The sequence below is a fragment of the Xenopus laevis genome, chromosome 4L (genome assembly GCF_017654675.1).
Source record: "Xenopus laevis strain J_2021 chromosome 4L, Xenopus_laevis_v10.1, whole genome shotgun sequence".
Lineage (NCBI taxonomy): Eukaryota > Metazoa > Chordata > Amphibia > Anura > Pipidae > Xenopus > Xenopus laevis.
The window spans coordinates 93,151,100-93,176,896 of NC_054377.1; the positions used below are offsets into that span (position 1 = coordinate 93,151,100).

The 25,797-nt window shown below is 39.5% G+C and overlaps 2 protein-coding genes across 9 annotated transcripts in view; one reads left to right on the forward strand and one right to left on the reverse strand.

The window, feature by feature from the left end:
• The window catches only part of dars2.L (aspartyl-tRNA synthetase 2, mitochondrial L homeolog), a 32,259-nt gene extending 29,913 nt beyond the window's left edge, over positions 1-2,346 (forward strand). For both annotated transcript variants that reach the window (XM_018258469.2, XM_018258468.2), the window contains exon 18: positions 554-2,346. In XM_018258469.2, coding sequence (XP_018113958.1) covers positions 554-735 — 182 coding nt within the window. In that variant the 3' untranslated portion in view covers positions 736-2,346. The remainder of the gene's footprint in view (positions 1-553) is intronic.
• Positions 2,347-25,797, reverse strand: part of rabgap1l.L (RAB GTPase activating protein 1-like L homeolog) — a 158,301-nt gene continuing 134,850 nt past the window's right edge. For 4 of the 7 annotated variants that reach the window (NM_001086011.1, XM_018256415.2, XM_041589127.1 and 1 more), the window contains 7 exon segments: positions 2,347-3,048; positions 4,249-4,437; positions 4,945-5,016; positions 5,800-5,883; positions 6,158-6,262; positions 6,616-6,726; positions 14,470-14,562. In NM_001086011.1, coding sequence (NP_001079480.1) covers positions 2,869-3,048; positions 4,249-4,437; positions 4,945-5,016; positions 5,800-5,883; positions 6,158-6,262; positions 6,616-6,726; positions 14,470-14,562 — 834 coding nt within the window. In that variant the 3' untranslated portion in view covers positions 2,347-2,868. 7 annotated transcript variants of the gene reach the window in all.

Below are 25,797 nucleotides of genomic sequence, written 5' to 3' on the forward strand. Positions count from 1 at the left end.
CCAATGGCAAATTGTCTCAGAATATCTATGTCTACATCATACTAAAAGCTTGGAGCTTATGGATTTTCCAATAAGGCTTTTGTGAGTGTTCAGTGTTAGAGCTTTCACTAATAGGCAGTACTTTAACGTATGGGATATTTATATGGGCTTATAGGTCTGATAAGAATGTTTTTAATTCTGGATTTATAGAAGCAGAGCTAGACAAGGTTCGGCCTCTATAAAGTCGATGGAAATCAAAGCCTTATTGGAAGTGACATTATTGTAATAATCATTTAAAAAGGTTTATTCAGACTATGTTCTGCCATAGGTGAGGTAAGTCCTGTTTGGGACCTCAGTGTGGTTTGGGGATCTTTGTATTCTGCCCATTTAAAAGTCTTGTGATTACTACAGTGAATCAGACTTTATTTTACACTGTAATGTGTGATTATACATTTCATTGGCTGGATCATGCATTAGGTACAACTCATTCTCATGAAATGTGAATTTTTAACTATACATATTTCTAAAACACATTTACTCTGGAATGACGTATACTTGTGTATTTACCTTACAGGACTCGATCGTCTCATTGCAATTCTTGTCGGAGCACCAAGCATTCGTGACGTCATTGCCTTTCCAAAGTCATTCCGGGGACGTGATCTTATGAGCAATGCACCCGACATGGTGTCTGCTGAGGATCTCAAACAATATCACATTCAGGTGATCCCTCCGTCTACTGGATCCAGTGAAGACTGATCACCAGTAACACGACTTTCATAAGGACCGGAGAGTCTTGCTGCTTCCAGACATAGAGCACTTCAATTGTTATTCCTCCACAGAAACTATTTAGTGCTGCTTTATAAATCATTAGCAGTAAATAATGGAGTAGAAAAGCGCTGCCTAATGATTCCCACATAATGGCTCTATACTTCATACCTACTGGTTACTGTATGTTGCAACTAGAAGTCAGGCTACTAGAAGTACAGGTATGGGACCTGTTATCCAGAGTGCTCTGGACCTGGGGTTTTCCAGATCAAGGGATCTTTCTGTAATTTGGATCAACATACCTTTAATCTACTAGATCATTTAAACCCAATAGGATTGTTTTCCTCCAACAAGGATTAATTGTATCTTATTTAAGAGAGAGTACTGTTTTATTATTACAGAGAAAAAAATTAATTATTTTTTTAAATGAACTTGATTAAAATTGAGTCTATAGGAGATGGCCTTCTTGTAACTTTGAGCTTGCTGGATAAGGGATCCCATACTGGTACAGTAAAAGCCATTGGTGCAATATAACCCTGATATTGCTCTTTTGCAATATTTTTTTTTTTTTCAAATAATTAGCTGTTTTTACACAACAGAGCCAACTATGTTCAGTTCCTCGTCTTGTCTACAATTAGAAGAGAAAGAAGTCGTTGAGAAAAAACATCTTGTAATATTGCTCTGGTTAGAGAATGAAGTTAGGGAGTGGATAAGAGTCATCTGTAGTTTCTAAGGTCAGTTCTAAGCAGAGCAACATCACTAGACTTTCCCAATTTAAAAATGACCTGGAGGTGGTTCAGCTATGTATAAACTGCTAATATCTTGAAATTTAGGGAAATGGTGAAAAGTGCTCCAAGAAACTTTACATTACCTTTAAGGCTCCCCATTTTCATTTATGTCCTATTCTATAAAGACTCACTGCCTTTTAGTAAAAGTGAACAAGTAACAGCAATGCCCTGGATTCTGATTCCTGTAGTTTACAAATTCTATAATATATTTTCAGGTGTAGAAGTAGCTTGAGAATGGCTACTTGATACGTATTTATGGAGCTGCAATTTTTGCTTTTTAAGACTCTTAAGTTCACAGACTTACCTCTTGTCTTACCTGGATTTGCGATGCTGAAGTTTATGGGACATGTGCCTTTGCACACATTTTTATACTGCATGTAATATACAGTATATTTATACATGGCTTAGTGAATGGGTTCATTGGAGAAAGATACTCTTATACAAGGACTCTTGGTATTTGGTTTTGATTTCCTACTAAACAAACTTGAATTTCTGGGGATTCTCAGGCCCTTTCTCATCACTAGATTTGTCTGTCAGTGCTTCCTGTTTTGAACAATAGAGATTTCTTTTCCTTACTAGTAATAACTGTATTGTGCCCTGACAGCAAAAATAACCTAAAAGTTACATTCCTAGCGGTACAGTTAAAATACAAATGTGCCTGCAGAAGACGTCTACACCACAACGCAAGACATTTCCTTATGTTGTGCGTCGTACTTGCAGGAACATGGGAATGGCTTTCTATTGGACCCACTGCTGAAAATCCCATTCCAGCAGCTCCGGCGTGAGCATGAAATAATAAAGGACTGACACTGAATAGTATTAAGATTTATTTTGTTTATAAATAACTGAGAATCAGTATGAAGGCTTAGACAGCATGTGCTAGTGATGGAACGGGTGAAGGCATGGAGTGGGCCCTCACGGTGGGTAAATAAAAGGTAGAAATAAAAACTTTTTGCATTTTCATAGGCAGCAATATGTTAAAACTTTCAGTATGTAAATATGGATTTCTATAAACATTTTTATAGTTACTTCAATAGATTTATACTTACAAAACACACACACATGAAACAATTTCCCATGAACAAGCTGTGTATTTTCCTGCAACCTGGAGTCACACAAAGCTCTCTTATATTAAAATAATACACATTTTTAAGAAATAAAGTGTAAAAGTGGCAGCTCTGCAAAACAAGGTTTCCCCTAAAGTGACGTCACGACCTTGCAAGGTTGTTTAATGCCAGCGCCTGCTGCGTCTCTTGAGGGAAGCGGTGATTGGTTCTCCCGCAGTCTCTGCTCTCTGTTTGGTCACTTGTGCAATAGTTCAGGTCTCTGGCTTGTGCTATGTGCTCTCCTTAGCTGCCGGCAGGACTGGGCTGGAGGCCTGGGATCCCTGCTGGGACGGGGCACTCGTAGGCTGGGTCCCTGTGGCAGTTTTAATAGAGTTCAGAGTTTTACTAAACCAGGAGTTTTTGGCAGCTTGGATCTCGCTGAGCAGAGCACCTCGCTGATGTTCCAGCTCCTAAAGGCAGAGAAACATACAGATTAGACTTGAAATGACAACTGTCCAACTAACAACACAGTCTATACAGAATATCACCATGTCCCTATTTCACTTCTATGTAAGTTGTTATACCGCTGGACCATCATAAGAATGCTTAACAGTCAGATTCATTTATCAGCACTGAGAAAATTTGCATCTGAGCCATAACCCACGGTAACCAGCTTTTTGCTTTCATTGTTTTATCTGCAGCTGGCTGAGCAAAGCTAATAACTGATTGGTTGATGTGGTACTGCCCAGGTGCAAATATACACAGTATTTGTAAATGAGCCTGTGCATATGGCTGTCGGCTTGCAAAGTGTTGCTGTACAAGCTTAGCTAGTTTTTGGTACTTGACCTTTGTGTGGTCTATCTGGCTGCCAGTGGTTTTTTGCCCTGACAATAGAGAATTCCTGCTATACATGAGCAAGTGCTGAACTGTAATGAATGAGGCACCCTGGGTAGATGATTATAAGACTGCAAAGGTCGCTGTGCATGGAAACACATACAGAATCACTATGCAGGTTCACAACCCAGAGAAGAAGAAGAGAGAAGTCTGAACTTTTACCTATTCTTTCAGATGGTTAAAGGAACAGTAACACCAACAAATGAAAGTGTTTTAAAGGAATATAATGTAGTGTTGCCCTCCTCTTGTAAAACTGGGGTGTTGGTTTTAGAAACATGGGCAGCCATTCAAACACAGGATACACAGTAGATAACAGAAACTTGACCATTGTATACTACAGAGCGTATCTGTTAACTGCTATGTATCCTTTTCTCCTTTTTCAGCTTTGAATGGCTGCCCCCATGGCTACACAGTAGCTTGTTTATATAAACTATAGTAGTGTTTCTGAAGCAAATACACATTACTTAAATTTTTTGGTGTTACAAGTGAGTATGGAGCCTCAAGTACAATCATCTACTTTCATTAGAAACCATTGAGGTCCAGCACATCTTACAATGGGCAAATACACACCAGTGCAGTAACCCAGAACAGCCAATCCAATAGTTGCTTTAATTGTCAAACTTGTTGTTCACTGATTATAGCTGGTTTGCAATTGGTTACTGCACACGTTCCTCTTCGCTGTGTGTGATTTAGATGTAGTTGTTGATATTTTTCTGGAAGAAGTGTATATGTGCCCACACAACACTAGGTTCAATTATGAATGTCTTTGCCATTACCTGTATTTTGCATTTAGCCTCCACAAGTTGTAATTTGGTCTGTGCCAACTCCAGCTCCATCTCACGAAGGTGCTTCTTAATGGAGTCTTTCTCGTCATCTGCTCCATCTCCTGTCTTCTCTCCACTCATTTTTAATGCCTCTTCCTTGCTGAAGATCTCACTGCAGTGACTGCAGGACATTACTTTGGCCTAAAACAAATTATTGTTACTCTATTAAATCCTTACATAGTAAACATGTAACATTTACTGGAACATTAAAGATATATCTATGAAAAATCGCATGCGGGGTGGCACTCGCGGCACTTCGTTTTCCAAAAGTTCCTCGTGAGGCGACTTCGGAAAATTAAGCGTCGATTTTTCATTATAGCCAGTGGGAAGGTAGGAGAAGGCAGTTTGGGGAGATTGTCACCCCAAAGAAGGAGATTTGTCACCGGGGCGACTAATCTCCCTGAATCTGCCCTTATCCTTAAAGGGTGAGTTTTCCCTTACGTTAATGTTATTATAGTATATAGTGTTTCAATTAGCTCTCATTGTGCTTCTACACAAAAACCTAATTAACCTGCATTTTATTAACAGATCAGCTGTTTAGAATACCATGGAAAAACAGATCTATGACTGCAAATGAAACCTTTCCATGTGATAGTGTTATTGGCTCTATAATCTTGGGGGGTTCATATTGCTACCAGTTATTCTCACCTTAATCATTTCCAGCTCCTCTCTGTTTGCAGTTTGCTGCTTCTCTAGACGAGTGCTTAGCTGGGAACATATCTGCAGAAGACAGAAGAAAAAGTAATGATTTTAACCATAAACTCTATACTCACACCAAAAAAAACCAAAAAGATTATATCAGAGTCCCCTTCTATTTCCAGCTTTTAGGCAGTGGCCGATTCATTGCTTCACAGAAGTCTTAAGAGCCTTGAATATTTTGTGAACAAATCCTACACTAAATAGTTTTTAATGTGACAGTTTTGTGGTAGAAAAATGTCATATTGAGCTACTCTCCAATATATAGTAATTGAATCTGTCAGTTTAAATTCTCTGCTCTCCTGGCTCTGACTTCTGAAACATTGTAGGAGCACATGTAGAATTTGCCAATAAAGGCAAGTGAGGCAAGAAAAAACAAAATGCATTTTGGGAGAAAGGACTAAAGGTATACACTGGCAGGTTTAAAATGGCAGTTTGGCAGCTTATCTGCCCTTGTATAACGTGCTCTTACAGACACACCCAACTGATACCTGGCCCGATATCAGCCAGAGGTTGATTGGGCAGGTTTGATTTTCCTGTTGGATTGAGAAACGTATCTGTTAGTTGATGAGGTCCTCACTCCAATGGCTCCTATTCCCGCAGTTCCAATACAATCTTTCGACCCTAGGGCCAAGGATCAGCTTAAGACCCATATCACCCACCTTAGATGGACATATTGAGGGAAAGATCATCTCGTTTGGTGACCTTGCAGGAAGAGTTTCTGAAGAAATTGCGATAACATTTCCCTACATTTGGGAAAGGGGTGTAAGTAACGAAAAGCCAGTTACTAATATAAGGCTGTTTTACCTGTTTGTACTCGGCTATGATAGCTGTGGTCTTCTTGATTTCTTGCTCAGCTTTCTCCAGTTGTTTCCGGAAAATTTCCTTCAGCTGGGGAAGATAGAAGGGTCACAACAGTGTCACGTTAGCTTAGATAAACGGTTTCCTTTAACTATTCAGTTTGGCCAGAGGAATAAGGACAGATTGCAATTCATTTCCTTTTTCATTGTATATGGAATAATGTCACAAATGGAATGATAAAGATGGACACTTGGTGGGTAGGGGAGGGGCCATTATACAAGCTTGGACAACTTCTTGGTATTTATATGTTGAACTTGGCTGCCAGGGGGATGATAGAACAGAGCATGAGCATTCATTTAATTACCTGAGCGGTTTCCTCTTCTTGTTTGCGCTTTTCCTCCTCTGCCTCCACAAGTCTCTGCTTGGTAAGAAGGAGCTCTTTGTTTAGCACCTCTGCTTTGTCTTCGGCCTAAAGGAGAACAGAGGGTTAACACAGGATCTGATAGGGATACCCAAAACCTTAGGTATGTGCCCACAGCTTAGGGAACACATATAAACTGACACATGCCAATCCCACTCAGTAGACATGATCTGATATGATGGGTTGCTAAAGGTAGCAAGGAATGATAAACTCAAGTCACAGTAGCTGGAGGAACCCCCCTTTGTGTATTCCTCCGTACTAAGCCCAAATCCCCAGGCCACTAGCATTTAACATATGGCTGATCTGTGACTAATCTTGACAGGATGAAAAGCTATTTTTTCGAGAAGTTGCTTCTTACAAATGTGCAGTATGAGGGCATGTTGGTAGAACATTGATCTTACCTGATCCAAGTCATTGCGCAGGGCAATCTTGCTGGTAACCAATTCATGTGCAAGGTCGTCATTCTCCTGTTCTAGTCTCATGCTGGTTTCCTGCAGTCTCCTGTTCTCTCTCTGAAGAAGGACACAAAGGAGTGGTTATACATATGGCAAGTTATACAGTGAGCACAACATAGAGCTGAAGGTAGCACGATGCAGAGTAGAGAATGGCGGCACTACAGAACTTGCTCAATGGACAATTTGCAGAGCAAAGAGACATGACGTCAGGCTGCAAAGTCTCCCTCTGCAACATCACTGGAATATCTGACAAGCAACAAGTAGCACAGAACATCTGGGGGACTTCCCTAAGATACAGACATGAAGCACATTAAGCAGCAGCTTCCCACCCAACATCTGCTAATAACGGACATCTCACTGGAAGCACTGCTGCTGTCACCAACTAAATGCAACACACAGCCTTTCCCAGCTACATTCCTACTAACACTGCCAACATGATTTAGGTACTTTTGCAGGTACCTGAAATACAATGGGATGTGTGTACTCATTAGGGGGGGGGGGGGGGGGTGTGTGTGTGTGTGTGTGTGTGTGTGTGTGTGTGTGTGTGTGTGTGTGTGTGTGTGTGTGTGTGTGTGTGTGTGTGTGTGTGTGTGTGTGTGTGTGTGTGTGTGTGTGTGTGTGTGTGTGTGTGTGTGTGTGTGTGTGTGTGTGTGTGTGTGTGTGTGTGTGTGTGTGTGTGTGTGTGTGTGTGTATAGCAATTTACAGTCAAACAATACACAGAATAAAGAGGACAATACAATAAAAGAATAAAAATACAAAAGTACAAGTACATTCAAGTACTAAGAGATAAGATGAAGGAGGTCCTTGCCCCACAGAGCTTACAATCTATTATAAACACTCCATGCAGTTTGCTGCTGTACTTTTGAGAAAGGCAGCCTTATAATGATGAATATTCCCAGCACAATCCATGATGAACTCACAATGTGCTAAATATTCTATAAGCCTGGGACACCTGCGGAGTGCACTGCTCAACATCAATGTCTTATTTGTGGATTTCTTGGTGCCTATCATTAAGTGTTAGATGGACACGAAACGCGTAAGGCTTTTTCAGATGGCTGTTCAATAAAAATGTTTTCAATTTTTAATTATTTTTTTTTATTGGCTTATCTGTGGATTTACAGATTGTCCAGCACTATTTGTTTGTTTCCATATCGGTTATCTGGAAACCTGTTATCCAGAAAGCTCTGAATTACTGAAAGGCCATCTCTGTAAGACTCCATTTTATTAAAATAATCAAAATTTCCCTTTTCTTTGTAATAATAAAACAGTAGCTTGTACTTGATCCCAACCAATATGTAATTAATCCTTATTGGAACCAAAAGCAGCCTATTGGGTTTATTTAATGTTAACATGATTTTCTAGTAGAATTAAAGCATGACAATCCAAATTACAGAAAGGCCCCCAGGTCCTGAAAATTCTTGATAACAGGTCCCCTACCTGTATTGCTAATATTCCTTTTGTGTGTGCCACTCTGATGAATGTTTTCATGTGCTTGAAGTACAAGGATTTGCAAGCTTGCAATTAATAAATAGAAAACGTCAGTATTTAACTGCCCCATTCATTTTACCCTGGGATGGGATATAAGCTCACTCCATTTCCATGAGTATTCATGCAATAAAGCTCAGGGCTGTTCCCCTTTAACCTGCCCTCGGTGTGCCTTTCCTTATTGCACGTTAGGATAACTAAACACTAAGCAGATATTTGTGGTGGCTGAAGGGTTTTCCTTTATAGTCAGTGTGGGATGTGACAGTGGGTTATCTGTAAATGCCAGTATTATACACAGTCATGGTGCTGTATTGCTCTCCCCCGACTCTCACCATTAGGTTTATTTATGTCTGTATAAGGAACATACTAGTATTACTAGTTACTAAACAGGATTCCAGTTTATGGTGACAGCACAGGGATTGCTAGTCCCGTCCATAAGGACAGCTGTTTGTGTATTTCAGCTGGAGGCCATGGGAAATGCATGAGATCCATGGAAATACATGAGAACACTGCCTACCTTGTAATGGTAACAGGTCTGACAGCTGAAACCTCTCGACAGGGCAGTAGAGAGTTCTCACAGGTATCTCTGGGTTGTCAGTGTGTTACTTGGGGCTGGAGATGCAGCAGTAAGTTACTGTATAACACGGAGGTGACATGGTTTCCTGAGCTCCTTTTCAGGAAACACAAATTGTGCTGCTGCTGCAAGAACTGATAATGCTCCGTGTTTACAAGAAGTGCTGTAATGTTCTGCCCCTGCCTCATAATAACAAGCTGGCCTCATACTGGCACTTCTGAAACACTCAGTATTTGGTGCATCATATGAAATGGGATGATGGTGAAAAGAAGCTAAGTATATAGTGGAATCCTTACGAGGACAATAAATAACCACATGCAAAGCTCAAGATGCCTCATTTGTTGCAGAGAGAGAGGGAGGACGCTCTGATACTGACTGTTACATTCACTTCACATCATATTTAAAGCCTTACACAGGATATACATAAATAAAATAGTGTCTATTGCAAATTGCTAGTACAGAAGAGCAGAAAGCAAGTGGTTTAAGTGAAGCTACAGGTCCCACATAGGAAAACCCCCAGTGAGCATAAGACAGGGTGTACAGGGGTAACACAGAAACATGGGAGACGAGAAGCTGCTTCACATGGAAACTGCTGCCTCACCTTATTCACACCTATTAACACCTCCAGGGTAGAGGAACAGCCTTCTGAATGAACCTGTTAGACTAGTCCCAGTTACTCTCCTGCATGCTAATCAAACTGCAATCAAACACCCTTTCACTGCCGAAAGGAAGCAGCAGACAGTGTCACTGTCCTCTCAGCTAGTGGGAAGGAAAAATCCCTTTTTTTTTTACAACCCATTGTGACATCACCCTGTGATGGTATAGGTAGGCTTATGTTACTCTAAAAGAAAAGTTTTCTACGCTGATCCTCCTAGTGCCTCTCTTTACTGAACTGGTAATGCAGCAGTAATACATATGTCGCTTGTTCACAACACTGAGCCAATAATACAAATGAGCAAAGCACAGGCTCTTATTAACAAGTGTGTGTTAGAGCTACACACAACGCCAAGCACAGGCCACTTCCATATCTCTCACACAGGCTGCAGTGGAAGCAAGTGGAATATTGGAGCACTGATAAGAAGCACAGGACTTACCTCCCAGCAGTGTGACACAGGGATCAGTTTTAGCATGAAAGTAGCACAGGCTGTGTGTGTCGGAGAGTTTTCTCTAGAAGTAGACACAGGGAGGTGGCTGCTGCTGCTACTACTACTTTCTTCTTCTGTACTGGCAGATTAGAGAGGAACCAAGTAGTGCTTGGGAAGATAACACAGGAGGGTGCAAATGAGTCCACTCCCTGCTACCCAGCCTCTTGTTTAGGCAGCTTTCAATAAGGAAGGTAAGGCCAGCAGGAATGTTACATGGGCACTAGTGTATGAATCATTTCTATTGTGTAGAACAGAATTCTATTTGTGCAGAACACTTCCTACCAGAGAACTTGTGCCGATAGTACTTACGTATTTGAGCTGCCATACTGATTCTTTTGCTGAGGTAAAAGAATCCCCACTATAGACTCTGATATACAGTGCTCCCAACGACCATACATTTTATATGTAAAAACATAGAAGCTTGTTTAGCTGAACAGTGGAACTTCTGATGTGGGAACAGCCAACATTTGTTTGACCAGAAGAACGTTACACAACTTGTCTTGTTTTGTTTATAAGAATCACCTTCCAGTCAATACGGCTTGAAACTGAACCCTGGATTCCGTCTGCTGTTATCAATCACATAAATCAACGGCACAGTCTTAAAACACAATATATATGAAGCTTTATGGGGGATCCAAGTACAAAACAAAAACCCAGTTAAACCTAAATAGGTAGAGAGAATAAATACAGAGAATATGGTGTTAAACGGAGAGAACAATGAGAAGGGTGGGCAGTAAACAAGGACTAAGAAGGCCGCAAACAACTGCCTGGACTCACACCTAAAGGCTCATTATTATTGTTATTATTATCATTACATTTAGTCACTTAAAAAGCAAGTGTGATTGTGTTTGCAAGCTATACAAGTGAATGCGGTAGCTAATTTGAGTGTTTTTATCCCTCACCCATAGATCTACTGATCTCTGTGGGGACAAACAACATGAGCCATTGCTCCTTGAAGAAAGAAGGGCAGGAGTGAGCAGGAACTAAACATATACAATAATTCATGGAAGAAGAAAAATAGGAAATATGTGCACATTTAGCACCCTCACAATACACAAAGGGGCAGATTTATTAAGGGTCGAATTGAAAATCCGAATTCAAATTTTAATATTTTTTTATGGTCAAAACTCTCAAATTCGAATTGTGAATTATTCAAACTCGATTCAACTTTTAACTCAAACTTGAATTAAAATTCCGAGATTAATCATACTCTTTAAGAACTGGAATTTGCTATTCGCCAACTAAAACCTGCTGAGTTCATGTTTAAAGGTGGCCATACATGGGCCGATAAAAGCTGCCGACAGACCGTGTCGGCAGTTTATTGGCCCGTGTATGGGGCCCCCTGACTGCTTCACCGATCGAGATCTGGGCAAAAGTCGGCCAGATCTCGATCGGATGGGACGAAAAATCCCGTCGGATCGCGGCCGCATCTGTTCGTTGATGCGGTCCCGCGATCCGACCCCCGTTTCCCATGCGTTAGGATCCGATCGTTGGGCCCTAGGGCCCACGATCGGATCAGCCCGATATTGCCCACCTCAAGGTGGGCATACCAGGGAGAGATCCGCTCATTTGGCGATGTCGCCAAACGAGCGGATCTCTCAGTGTATGGCCACCTTAACTCAACAGGAAACATCCAGGGACCAATTTAGACATGTTAGTAGCCTTCCTGACATTCAAGGTTTTTTTCAGAGAGAAAAAACTCAAATCGAGTTTAGTTGAATTTGATTCGAATTCGATTCGAGTTTTTGAGTCGGTAAAATTCTTCAGAGTTTTAGAATTTTTTAATACATAACCCCCCAGTTGAATTTCGAGTATATTTAAATGTAAAGGAGTTGAATTCGAAATTCGACCCTTGATAAATATTCAAAAGTCTGTTGTGAAAGGGGCTGGGCCTTTGTTGACTTGTTAAGAGAGCTTGCTACCTGGCTACCAGAAATGAGCATTGGCCACAGGCCTTGCATGCGGCTTTAGAAATAACAGATTAAGGGTAATGTATATGGCTTGTTAGTATCCAGCTGAACTGAGCAAGCACTTATTATTTATCTGCTGGAACAACTGGCAGTTGGCATAGTAACACTGGCACATCTAAATGTAACAACAGCCTTGAGAACAGGAATTGCTTATTTCAAATGCCCTTGTGCTTATATGGCAATCATTTTCTCTTGGAAGCGTGAAGTCTAATTATTGAATGAATTGGTTACTTCTCTTGGCAGCTCATGTAAGCACTACACAAGTCTGCAATAAGAAGTGATGGGTTGCATGCAAACTGAACTCCATATAGTGGTAGCATTAGAACAGTGGCAACAAACCGAACAGTAATTACATTTTACATTTTTGTATGTGGAATATCTGAAATGACATATCACAGCAACATTATATTAGAAGCAAACAATGCAGGGAGATAAATAACCCTACAGGTGACAGTTTGTGGAACACATACAAATATAAGTCCAACAATAATTCTCTTTATTTTGTACTCAGAAACTAAAATATATCTTTTACCAGTGGTTCAGAATGTGATTTTAAAGTACATGATTCTTGGAAAGAAATGGCAGCCACCATAAAACCACAGAATAAGGCCCCACTCACCTGCACCACTGCCAGGACTTCATTTCTATGTGCAGTTATTCATTCTGATGTTGGTGAGCATGCAACCTTTAACCTGTCTCTGCGTTTGAATGAGCTAGAAATTTAAGATGGCTGCCTAGCAGTCAGTAAGGGGACCATTTAACAGTTCATTATTCAAAACTGGAGGTGTCCCTCATTCTGTCAGACTGTGTAGTGGTTTCTCCGCTGTGGCCTGGAGCATGTCAGTATAGACAAAGGTCTATTGAGGTCCCAAATCACAGAGCAAAAAGTGGGAGATTTTCGTTTACAATGACAAACTGGAAAAAAGGAACACAAGCCTTTCCTTAAAACCTCTTTATATACTGGAGATGTCAACCCAACATCTCTCTGGAATTATTCAGCTGCAAATACGGTACACTTGTGATTGCTATGGTAAATGATTGTAATAAGTGTAATAGTCTGAAGAAACAGTTCAGTAGTGATTTACAGATACACTATGTCATGGCCTGAAAGATGAAGATGATACAAAGATCCACAGCTTCTCACGCAGTTCTTACACAAGTTCTTACGCAGTATTCTCCAGATGCATACATATATACATATTAAGTGTTGCTAGTTTGGGCAGGTTTGCAAATAAGTGATACCTCATGTGGTCACCCAATGGTCCAAACATTCAGCCCCTGGACTAATAATCTGATGCCAGCGGCGCAGCTGCCTGTACAAAATGGATTACTGGATCTATGTTTGATCCTCAGCCAAACAGATTTTCTGCTCAGCACAAAGTATAACCAGCCATGATCAGTTAACATTCAGAAAGGCTATCATTTAGTCACAAACAAGACCTGACCAGCTGCCAGTTATGCTGAGAAAGGCCAAATCAGAAGCTGGTGTCTGCCTTTAGTTGTAGATGTTCAACTGCAGAAAGAAAAAAAAAGAAATACCTATGCTACAGTGCTACACTAAAATATAAGGACAGCCTTAAAGTGGACCTGTCACCCAGACATAAAAAAAACTATATTATAAAAGCCCTTTTCAAATTAAACATGGAATCCAAATTCTATTTTTTCATAGCTGTTGTAAACACATTTAAAAATCTAAACTGTCAATCAAATATTGTCTGCCCCTCCTTTATGTCTTAGGCATAGAGGCGGGACAGACAATTACTTCCTAGATGTCACTGCGCTCCACATATTCCCCTCTTTTCTTTACCATTTAATTGTGTAGCCAGGGCATGGGGATGGACATCGGGTCCCCCATTCTGGTGCACAAACAAGATTCCGAGATGTTGCAAGGCTTGTCTTAATAACAGTGTCCGCAAAATGGCTCCTACCTACTTGCTATAATTAGGACATCCCAGACTAAAGGAAACAAAATTCAAATAATTTATACAGTGTAATTAAAGTTAATTTTGCTTGACTAATGTGATAAAATAGGATTTGGAATATTTTTTTGGTTGAGGGGTATCCTTTAAAGGGGACATGAAGCCCTAACTGAGCAAAAAAACCTTACTTGCACTAAACAAATTAATACAATCTTGTTTCCTTCAATTATCTGGGCCTGATATGGTCAGCAATATGCTGATCCAATTACTGGCTCATTGGACGATACATTGGAGACTATGGATGAGGATTGTAACAACATGCTGATACATTCCTCATTCACTGGCATTTTCAAACCTGTCTAATTTTCAGCCAAAAATGAGGCAGGGAGGCCTATCTGTGTCACCCATACATGGGCACATAAACTGAAAGGGCCGAATTGACATCTTGAATCTTCCCTTTATGGCCACTTTAATAGTAAACTGTTCATAGCTAATTGGCTGGCTGACTTGGGCATAGGCACTTGAGCAATGTAGCACCTATGTTTCCAAAGCATTGCTGCTAAGTAATGTATAAATACATGCATATGTTAAATACAGAGATGAATGGGTTCTGTACATGAATCTGTAATAACAGCACACTGCATGATAGCAATTAAACTGCCTGCTGCTGTGTCAGACAAATGGAAGTAAAGTAAGTGCAGGTTACCTTGTATCGCTCTATTGGATCCTCCTGCTGTAACTGACTCTCTCGCATCGCCAGATATTCCTTCTCAAATTTCTTCAGTTTCTTGGTTGGCACCTGTAGAGGGCAGCAATAAGCAAAAGATTTACATTGCATTCCATTTTTAGAACTAAACTTGTTAACAAATAAAATACATGAGGAACAACACAACTTGTTACAGTGCTAATCTTTGCCACAAGATGCCATTCCTGCAGTTTTCTTATACAAACTATGTAAAATGAACGAAACACCATTTTACAAGTGCTGGGTAACAATACCTTATATTTAACTGCATAGAAAACCCTTTATTTAAAGTGCAATATAACAGACAGACAATCTCTAGCATCTGCATTAAAATGACCATAGAATGGGTCCCATGCATTGATTCAGAAAGGAGCCTCACTCGTCCCACCTTATGTTCCAAATGAATCAACATAACTTTACAATTACCCTGTTTCTTTTAGAACATTTTGCCTTTCTAGTTGCCCTATCTACAGCCTGTTGTGATCAAATGGCTCATCTGAGAGATGCAGGGCAGAGACTTTTAAATGTATAAAGCCCAAGAAAATAAAAATGATAATTATTAGATTGCTTTAGACTACAGCTATCCATAACATAAACTGCAATTTAATGATAGAAATAGTATTCATTTTATTGCATGCCATTCCTCTACAACAAACCCAATTACTAGGCACCTAGAAGTAGCAGCTACTCATCTCCCTATTAAGTTGTAAAATGAGAGGTAGAGCAAGCCTGGCCGTGGGCATGTTGAATACCCATGTGCTCAATCATCCACATAACTGAGTTTCATTGTATGAACATCCTTAGTGTATCTATAGGGCTAATGAAAACTTCTGAACAGCAAATTTAATGTCTGTTGAGGAAAATGCAATACAACTGAACTTGCTATTTCTTTTTTTTAGGATTTCAGTGATATTTTGCAGAGGTGCCACATGTGATGTTCTCTACATCAAACCAATAAGCACCAGCCTCTGTGGCCTAATTGCTTTCATTTTTTATTTATATAGTTTTTGAATTAACTTCTGTGTCCTTCCCAGCTTTACATATATACTTCCAGTCAGGCCTTCCATTATTCACCTATTCACCTGTCTCTTATTTAAAGCATTGTCTGTTGCTAGGGTAAATTTAACCAGATAGCTACTGGAATTTAAGACTGGAGAGCCGCTGAACAAAAAGCTAAATAATATAAAAGCCACAAAAAAAATTTCCAAATTATCTCAGAATATCAGTGTCCACACACCAAAAGTTTATTTAAAGGTGAACTGCATCTTTACGTTTGGGTACATATTGAGGATATTTAGCTCAAATAGCTCTAAACATGTGTGCTTTCCACTTTTCTAATTCTGTATTCACTTATTGGAGACCATAGGTAGCCTCCTGTGGAATTAGGACCTTGCAGTGAGTATTTAGAGTGTGCGTCTGCCAACTGTTTTTTTAGTGCTTATTTGACAGACAGAACTGGTCTTGTGACAGCTTTTAAATACCTTTTTAATGAAAGGATGAACAAATTACAGACTAAAGGATACAGTAAGATTAAAATCAGCATACAGGCTAAGCAGCACTTTAAGTAGATTAATACATACCTGTCTTTTCATTTAATAGTAAATAAAGGCCAGTACATAATTAAATTGTGCATGGCTGCTTATTATTATTATTAATTTCATGGATGTGCCTTCACATACCTTCCAGCAAATTGGGAAAGGTGGTAACTAACACCTTTGTTACCAAATGGATTTCTGGGTTTGGTGCTTTTCCCAGTGCATGCCACAGTGTTGCAGAAAGTGCTGGTGGTTAATAAATTAGCTATACATATAATGGCATCATTAAATCAAGTTGTTCTTATGAAGAGTCCAAGCTTAAAGGAAAACTAGACCCATCAAACAATGTAGATCTCAATAAAAAATATATTGCAAAAAAACTACTCATGTGTAAAATCCTGCTTCATGTGAATAAACCATCTAAAATGGTGGTTCAAGGCAAGAGATGTAAAAAGGGCAAGATTTACCTCAATATATATATATATATATATATATATATATATATATATATATATATATATATATATATATATATATATATATATATATATACACACATATACACACACACACACACACACACCAGTTTGATAAGATTCTTTAATATGTCACTTAATATGATATATTTTTTTATATGATACAAAATCTGTTGCTCAAGTATTCATTTTGGGAGTATAGTTTTAAGGTCTGAGCATTAGATTTACATCTGTGGCACTAGGGTAAGGTTTGGAAAAATTCGTCTAAGCCTTCATGCCATTAAATATGCAGCTACTGTCACTATTTTATAGTATTTACTTGTCAATGCCACTTAATTTGTGAATATTAAAGGCAATATGCAATAAACCTTAAAATGGTAACTCTGAACGTAAATGAACATTTAGGAGTTAAGGAAGCATTGCACTTGGTGGTATCCTGCACAAAGTGTATCAAACTGGTTCTTGTTTTAATAAACTCAAATGTTTACACCCCAGAGGCAGGCTAAGTGGTAATGGAAATCATGTGTATATATAAATACACACATATAAACACCGTTATAAAGAACCAGTGTCCCTGGTATGTAGATGTTCGACAAGATGTTGATACATGGCCTACAAAGGACCATAAATAAAGCTAAATGCACTTTGTAAAGGACTATGTGTCACTTCTGCTCTACCCAGTAATCATCCTACCATCTTGACCAGTCACTTTGCATAAAGTAAACATTGCCTACTAGTCTGTACAACTGGACCATCCATATGTGTTACCATACTGTACTGGTATTATTCTGATAGTCCTGTATGCGGCCATTACATTCTAGGTCTGGTATACAGAGCCCTTTAAATATAGTTCATTTACAGTTAAGGCAGACAAAAAATAATGAAAGAATTTGCCAAAGTTTCCACAGTTTTGGCCTCTCCAGAGTTTGCTATAACAAGAGGCCACTGTTTGGCAACATTCCCCAATTAGCCGTAGGCCCAGTTAGAACTCTCAGCACTCAAGCTCATACCCTGACCTACATTCCATGTAAATAAATGCCTTGATCAGTTCACTGCTAGTTCAGATAATATCACGGTTACATTGCCAGCAGAATGTTCTGTCTTTATTACAGACAAGGAGGGGATGAGGACGTCAGTTTAATAACGCTTGGGTATGTGAGCTTTACATTGTGTGGCAATCCTTATGACACTTTATGAAATCACAACAGTAGTAATGCTAAAGCATATTTAAGAAAATGTAGGATTTAAAGAATTCCCAGAATTCTGACAACCAGGGTCGGCCTTAGGCCTATTGGACCAACTGAGGCCCAATAGGGCCCCGCAGCAACTCTCTCTTTCCCTGTGTGCCCCTATTTCTTCCTTCCTTTCTCTCTCTGTGTGTCCCTATTCCCTCCCTCTTTCTCCTGTCCCTGTGTGTGCCCCTATTTCATCCCTCTCTCTTACCCTGTGTGCCCCTATTTCCTCTCTCTCTCTTACCCTGTGTCCCCCTATTTCCTCTCTCTCTCTTACACTGTGTGCCCCTGTTTCCTCTCTCTCTAACCCTGTGTGCCCCTATTTCCTCTCTCTCTCTGTCCCTGTGTACCCCTATTTCCTCCCTCTCTTCCCCCATGTGCCCCTGTTTTCTCCCTCTCTCTCTTCCCCGTGTGCACCTTTCCTTTCTATCGTGCCTGTATTCCCAGAATTCTGACAACCAGGGTCGGCCTTAGGCCTGTTGGACCAACTGGGCCCAATAGGGCCCGCAGCAATTCTCTCTTTCCCTGTGTGCCCCTATTTCTTCTCTCTCTCTCTCTCTCTCTCTATGTGTCCCTATTTCCTCCCTCTTTCTCCTGTCCCTGTGTGTGCCCCTATTTTATCCCTCTCTCTTACCCTGTGTGCCCCTATTTCCTCTCTCTTACCGTGTCCCCCTTTTTCCTCCCTCTCTTCCCCCATGTGCCCCTGTTTTCTTCCTCTCTCTCTTCCCCGTGTGCACCTTTCCTTTCTATCGTGCCTGTATGCCCTTATTTTTCTATATACTTGGTGTGTCAGTAGCCAGCAACACTTCATCTAGGGGGCCCCACAAAAATGGTCCCAATTGGGTCCCACATTTGCCTCTATAACCTGGATGAAGAAATGCCCCTTTACATTATACTATAATACACACAGGCAAGTGACGGCAGGTTGGTGTGAAACTAAGGGTAATTGCTTTATTAATGCTAACTGCAACTTGGCTAAACTGGATGCACCCTGACATCAGGATTCTGGGAAATTGGCGGTAGTGAGCTTCAATGTGGATATCCCTTATCTGCATGATGCTATTTCATGAACCCCTCTCTTTGAGGCAGTGCTTGTCTATTGTGACTTGCACAAACTACAGGCAATATAACGGAATTTTATAATGTACAAAACCTATTTTGAATTGTAATAATCTTATAGTATATAGTATAGTAGCATAACTTTAACCACCAGGCTCCCCACTGTTCCCACTTGCAGGCCCCCTCTGCCCCCCCCCATAAAAGATAAAAAGGGAAGGGGCTGAATGGGGATAATGGGCTTTGGGGCCTGAATGAGGATTGTAACTTGGGCTGCCACTTTCTCTCAGGGGCAATAGCAGCCAGCAAAGATAAGGGCTGGGCAATGAGGGGGAAGAGCCTTAACATAAAAGGAGGCAGGGCCGTGACATAAAGGGAGTGGATTGGATGGGAATTTGTTAAATGGGAACGGTTACTGAGGTTAAGGGGGCCAAAGAGGAGCAGAGAGAATGGACTGGGGCAGATTGGAGACAGGTTGAGGATGGAAGGACAGGGAGTTACAAATTTACAATCACACACAAACACACATTGAATAAAGTACCACCCTGTAACAAATAAGTTACCAAGGAGTTCTATGACCATATAAAAGCACGAGGCTGATGTCTGAGTGTTTTTATACAGGTCATGGAATTCTGAGTTCTAATATCCTCATATTTTTCAACAGGGAATACTTTATTTATTATAATACACATGTTTCAGTGAGCCATGTGACAGAAATGACATCACTCAGCTCAGATTATAACCAATGACATCACCAAACACCATTTATAAGGATATAATTTACAGGATATTCATGGCTCTTGTGTATTATATATACATGTATAGATAACATTGCTGCTCATCATGGTTGATTCCCTTATACCCTAGCAAAGATTTATCAAATGAAAGACAGCCTCGATGTGCTGTACTATTGCAATGGATTCAGCATAATAGATTGCTGCATTTTCTGAATTAAGAAAAATATCATGCACTCTATAAATCATGTAGCTATTTCACAGCTTTCCTTCTGCAAAAGGTTTTTTTTTATTTTTATAAAGGACTTATGTTTCCTCAGCATCCTAGCAACACAACACTGCAGAGCTCCGTTAACGTAGCAGCTGAGAGACAGGATCAAAGGAATAAAAAGGAATTAAGGGAAAACAAAATTCCATTTAAAAATGAATCCCCAAGAAAAGCTCAGTCGAATCTAATCCCCAGGAAAACCTTGTTCAAAAGGAGAGGACTGATCATTTGTTGTCAGTTATGCTTCATACGGTTAGCTCTGCAGCTAGCACTAACACACCCAGAAGAGAAAGCTAACAGCAGTCTTACAGACATATAAATGTTGCTATGTGTGCTTAATAATATACTGTTCTGGAGGGCTGAGAGAAATCCTAGCTATATCACTATTGTTAGGCTGTTGGGTACTGAAAGATTTATTTCATCATCATATAATTAAACTAGTTCACAAAATACAGATGATGAATGTAAAAAGAAGATATACATAATAAAATGTAACAATTTTCACGCAACATAATGAACAGACATAAAGAGAAAAGGTAATAATAAGCCTGGCTTGATGTAGGGTAAGAAAGGAAATGCAATTCATAATACTGTAGTTGCTTCATTGTCAGCCACTGGCTAGAAAGCTTTGGTTACTATCCAGCCTTTGCACAATCGCTTTATTTAAAGGAAGCATATACTATAAATAAAAAAAAAACAAAGTTTGTAGGCAATGATGTATACTATATGGTGCTAGTTTTATGTTTGGCTATAAATTAATATAGTCTTTAAAAATGGACCCTTTACTGGAGCTCCCTATAGATGTTCTCTGGTCCCTGTCTGTTTCAAATGGGTGTGTCCCAACAGTCCCTGCCAGAAGCACAGTAGGAGGGGGACAGCCAATCACAGCCCTGAAGTCACACAAGCAAAAACAGGCTTCAGTTCACACAGCCTAGCTGCTGATTGGTTCCTGTCCTACAGTGCAGTGTGTGGAGTGCAGCCGGCTGCCCTGCACAGCCTGGAAAAGGAGGCACCAGCAAGTGGACAAGATGGGTGGGACTAGTAGTGATTTTACAGGAATTTTCAATAAAGTAACCAGAAACACAACTTTTTCAAGCACATTCCTTCTATATCCAAGAGAGTAATACACTGGCACATTCTTGTTTTTTTTACATAATATGTCTCCTTTAAAACAGCCAAAAAAGTTTAAACTAGTCATACGTGAACACATCTGGACCTTGCCAGCTACAGCCACACTGGTTGCACATGTGCTGTCATCATCAACATCTCATCAGTGTGTCTGCACCATACCACTCGTATGGTATTCAACCGAACAAAAACAATAAGGAAATAGCAAACCACTTTTTAAAGTAAAACTATACCCCCAAAATGAACACTTAAGCAACAGATAGTTTACATCATATTAAGTGGCATATTAAAGAATCTTACCAAAGTGTTTATATATTTAAGTAAATCTTGCCCTTTTACATCTCTTGCATTGAACCACCATTTTGTGATGGTCTGTGTACTGCCTCAGAGATCACCTGACCAGAAATACTACAACTCTAACTGTAACAGGAAGAAGTGTGGAAGCAAAAGACAGAACTGTCTGTTAATTGGCTCAATTGGGCCAAGCAAATTTGCCCAGTGTTGATAAATGAGCCCCACAGAATTAGTGTATACATTCATAGTTCGCCATATGATATACAGTAATACACTGCAGCAAATATAGCCTGGTCCTGCAAATCTGAAGCCATGAACTTTGCTACCCAGTGTTAATGTGGGCTATGCTCCAAACTGCACAGAGCATTTATGAGTAGGCTGCTACTTGCCTTCCTAGCTTTTTAGTTTTCTTCCCTATTAAAAACAACTGAAAATGAAAAGCTAAACAAAGGTTTCAAAAACAATAAAAATGTGGTAAATGTTACAGATAAAAAACATTATTAACGCAGTAAAAAAACCTCATGTATACAATGCCCTCTTAAACCCGTTTGTACAAATAAGCATTGCAGAACTAACTACCATGAGGTTTTTTCCTCTGCTTCACTGCGATGCCTAAATACACATAACAGGCCCAGCACTTCTACAAAAGGAGCTGGAGTGCAACAAATAATAGGGACATTGTATGAACTACAGTTAGCTCGTAAAGATATGCATGTATGGGTATGGGATCCTTTATCTGGAAACCCATTATCCAGAATTCTCCGAATTAAGTAAAGACCGTCTCCCATAGACTCCATTTTAACCAAATAATCAAACATTTTCAAAATGATTTCCTTTTTCTGCGTAATAATAAAACAGTACCTTGTACTTGATCCAAACTAAGATATAATTAATCCTTATTGGAAGCAGAACCAGCCTATTGGGTTTATTTAATGGTTACATGATTTTCTAGTAGACTTAAGGCATGAAGATCCCAATTACGGAACGATCCATTATCCAGAAAACCCCAGGTCCTGAGCATTCTGGATAATAGGTCCCAAACCTGTACTACTGTATTCTGCAGCAATTCTAGTATCAAGCAGTTCATGTAATACAAATTAAAACAGATCATATAGCTTTGGGTTGCACCTATAACAAACAAGGAAAAGTTGGGTTGCACCTATAACAAACAAGGAAAAGTTGGGTTGCACATATACAACCCCTCTCAACATTAATCGCTATTTCTATATGAACATGCACCATCAAATACTACATGTTTTAAGCTCTCTCCTTCTGTCTCCATTTACATTCAAATATCTGGAAGAGATTTCAATGTTTTGATCACAAAGTGTGATTTTCTTTATCCTAAAGAATATCCTAACATAGTAATGTGAACACTATAGGGTTTTTTATAAGGTTAAAAAAATGTATGTAAATTACTTGTTCCCCAAACCTCTTTAGTAAACAACTGTATGGAGTCCTACCTGGGACACTTTCATCACAATTGCATTTTACTGAAAGGGTTATTACTCAATAATAGGAATGCATGTACCTGTAGTAGGTGCGTGAGGCGCTGGCATTTTAATTGGTTTGCTTTGAACACTTGTGTTTAACGAGTACTTATTTTAGGCAACTCACACTGTAAATCTAGGGTATGCCTGTTAATAAAAATATGCTATGGCTGCTTGCAACAACAGTCAGATATTTGGCATCACCTTTTAGAAGAATGTGAAAAAGAAAAATAATATTTTTCAAGGCAGAATTAAAGCTATGTAATGACAGAACTTACTGTTCCATGTATAATAATGGTCACTGGTCCCCAAAATAAATATTTCAACAAATTGAGGGTTTTCAAGTATCAGCAGTGCATATGCCTATTGCCGCTTCTCACCCAAGTAACCAGTAACAACAGATCTTTAGTCTTAGTAACAACAGATCTTTAGTAGGTACACATTGAAAGGTAAATGAATGCAGTGAAAGTTCTGCTCCAGCATTTATTATATAATAGGCTTGTCGGCTACTCCTGTGTCAGGTAGAGCCTGGTAGAGCGTGATGGTACAACTGTAAATTTCAGGATTCCATTAGAAGGTTGGGAATAAGTTAACCAGGGATCAATTTCACTTGAACAGTTACTTTATTGTTTAGGCTGAAAAAAGGTATTAACCCTTCGATTCAAAACATACACAAACGCTCTTTTGTTCCTGTGGATTTGGTGTAAGGCAAATGATCAAAGTTCATGCCTCTCACTAGTAGAAAAAATCCCTTATTGGCTAGTAACTGATAATCACACAGGCTAACTGGAGTACCAATGTTTCATTCAATATAATCTGCTAATCCTCAAAAAACGAAAAACTGTTTAATCCTCTTTTTGAAGGCTGCAAGCACAACCTGTCTAGAACATTTCCAATATACTTTAATGCTTTCATAATAAAGACCCCCCACCCTTTCCCTAACTGCAAATGCTGTATTCTAATCTTTTATTTTGTTCTTTGCACATTTCTTGAAGTAAAATGACTCCCCACACTTCAAACCAATATATTTATATAGTGTTCTCCCTCCACTAGCAATTAAGATGCTGTTTTAGAATAGTCAACAGCTCAAAACCTTAAGCACTTTAAGAAGGCTCAATAAACCAAGCAACCACACAGCAGTTTGGAAGTTGGAATAGAATCAATAGCAGAGGGTCAGAACACAAAGACAAGCAATTCAAAATATAAACAACAGTAAAAATTGATCTTCATAGTCAATAAGGTCTTTTTTTTGGTTGCTGAGGTCAGTAACTATGAAAACCATATAACACAGAGTGCTATACTTTATTTGACTTTATTTTAACTTTAAAGGAGAAGGAAAGGTTAAAACTAAGTAAGCCTTATCAGAAAGGTCCACCTAAATATACCAGTAAACCCCCAAAGTAGTGCTGCTCTGAGTCCCCTGTCAAAAGAAACACTGCATTTCTTTCCTTCTATTGTGTACACATGGGCTTCTGTATCAGACTTCCTGCCTTCATCTTAAACCTCATTGCCCTGGGCAAGAGCATGCTCAGTTTGCTCCTCTTCCCCCCCCCCTCCCTTCTCTACTGTAATCTGAGCTCAGAGCAGGGAGAGACTCAGGCAGGAAGTGATGTCACACCATGTTAATACTGCAGATCCTATCCTAAACAAGCAGAGAGTTTCTAGAGCTTTTTACTCAGGTATGGTAAAACATTATACAGAATAAATATAGCATTCTAGCTTGCACTATTGCAGCTAATCTATTGGCAATAAAATGCCTCTGTAGCTTTCCTTCTCCTTTAAAGTGAGACATCACTAATAAAAGACACAAAAGTGGTAGCATACAGGTAGAAGTACAGGAATAGAATGGAAATATCTACCCCCACAAACAAGCACTTTAATTTTCTTTCTATGTGTCGGCTACAAACATACTGCAAGCAGATAATAAAGCTATAGCAGGGGTCTGCTTTAGGCCAGTGTCATGGCTTCAAACGCCTGAATAACAGTTTCCATCTTGTGGTAATTGGCTGTCAAAAACATTTATCTGCATGACATGTCAGTAAAAGATGGTGCATCCCTCATGCCTTATGGCACGTCACCCACAGAGAAATATGAACCAGACCATTTCTTCTTTAATGCAACCCTTTCCTCTTTAATTTAACCATTTCATACTCCCTAATTTAACCCTTTAGGTCATCCAGTTAAATAAATAAAAATGTATTTTTCAAAAGGAGATCAATACTTGGAGTCAGGGCATCTATTTACCTCTTGTATTAACATTACATACACATAGTATTTTGAACATATAGGACTACATTGGGGAGGCCAGCCTCCTAAACCTGGTCCAAACTAATCAAATATTAGGCAGAACCTCAAGAATGGCAATTTTTTTTTTTGCTGTAACTAACAGAAACATGGAAACATGAGGCAAGCAATGACATTGCACTTATGTACTAATATAATGCACATTTTACAGTGTAAAGGTTCTCCTTTAAGGGCTTAAATAGCCTTAATAGCCACTGCAGAATTGTATTTAGTACAGCAAAACCCCAATTCTAAAACACTTTAACAGCACGTTCCTGTATGGGTAACGAGCAAGGCTGTTCCTGGAGTTTTACCATTGCTCAGCGCTGTGAAATATGTTGGAGCTCTATAGATACATGTTAATAATTGCTGGCCATTACCCAATAACATCTACCTCTTTAGATAAGGATACACTTCATCTTTTTCTGTAGCTCACACTAGTTGCAGGTTTTGTGTAAAGGCCAACAATGGAGGCTTATTAAAAATGGAATGTATCTTCCCCATCGAAAACCCCCAATGAAAAAATTTTCCTGTAAGAAAATGAAGGCTGCTAGTATGGATTTAAAGGAGAACTAACCCCTAAAAATTAATATTGCTAAAAATGCTATATTTCATATAATAAACGTATTGCACCAGTCTAAAGTTTCACCTCTTTAATAGCAGCAATGATCCAGGACTTCAAACTTGTCGCAGGGGGTGAACATTTTGGAAACTGTCTGAGACACTCATATGCTCAGGGTTCTGAGCAGCTGTTGAGAAGCTAAGCTTAGAGGTTGTTGCAAAATATCAAGCA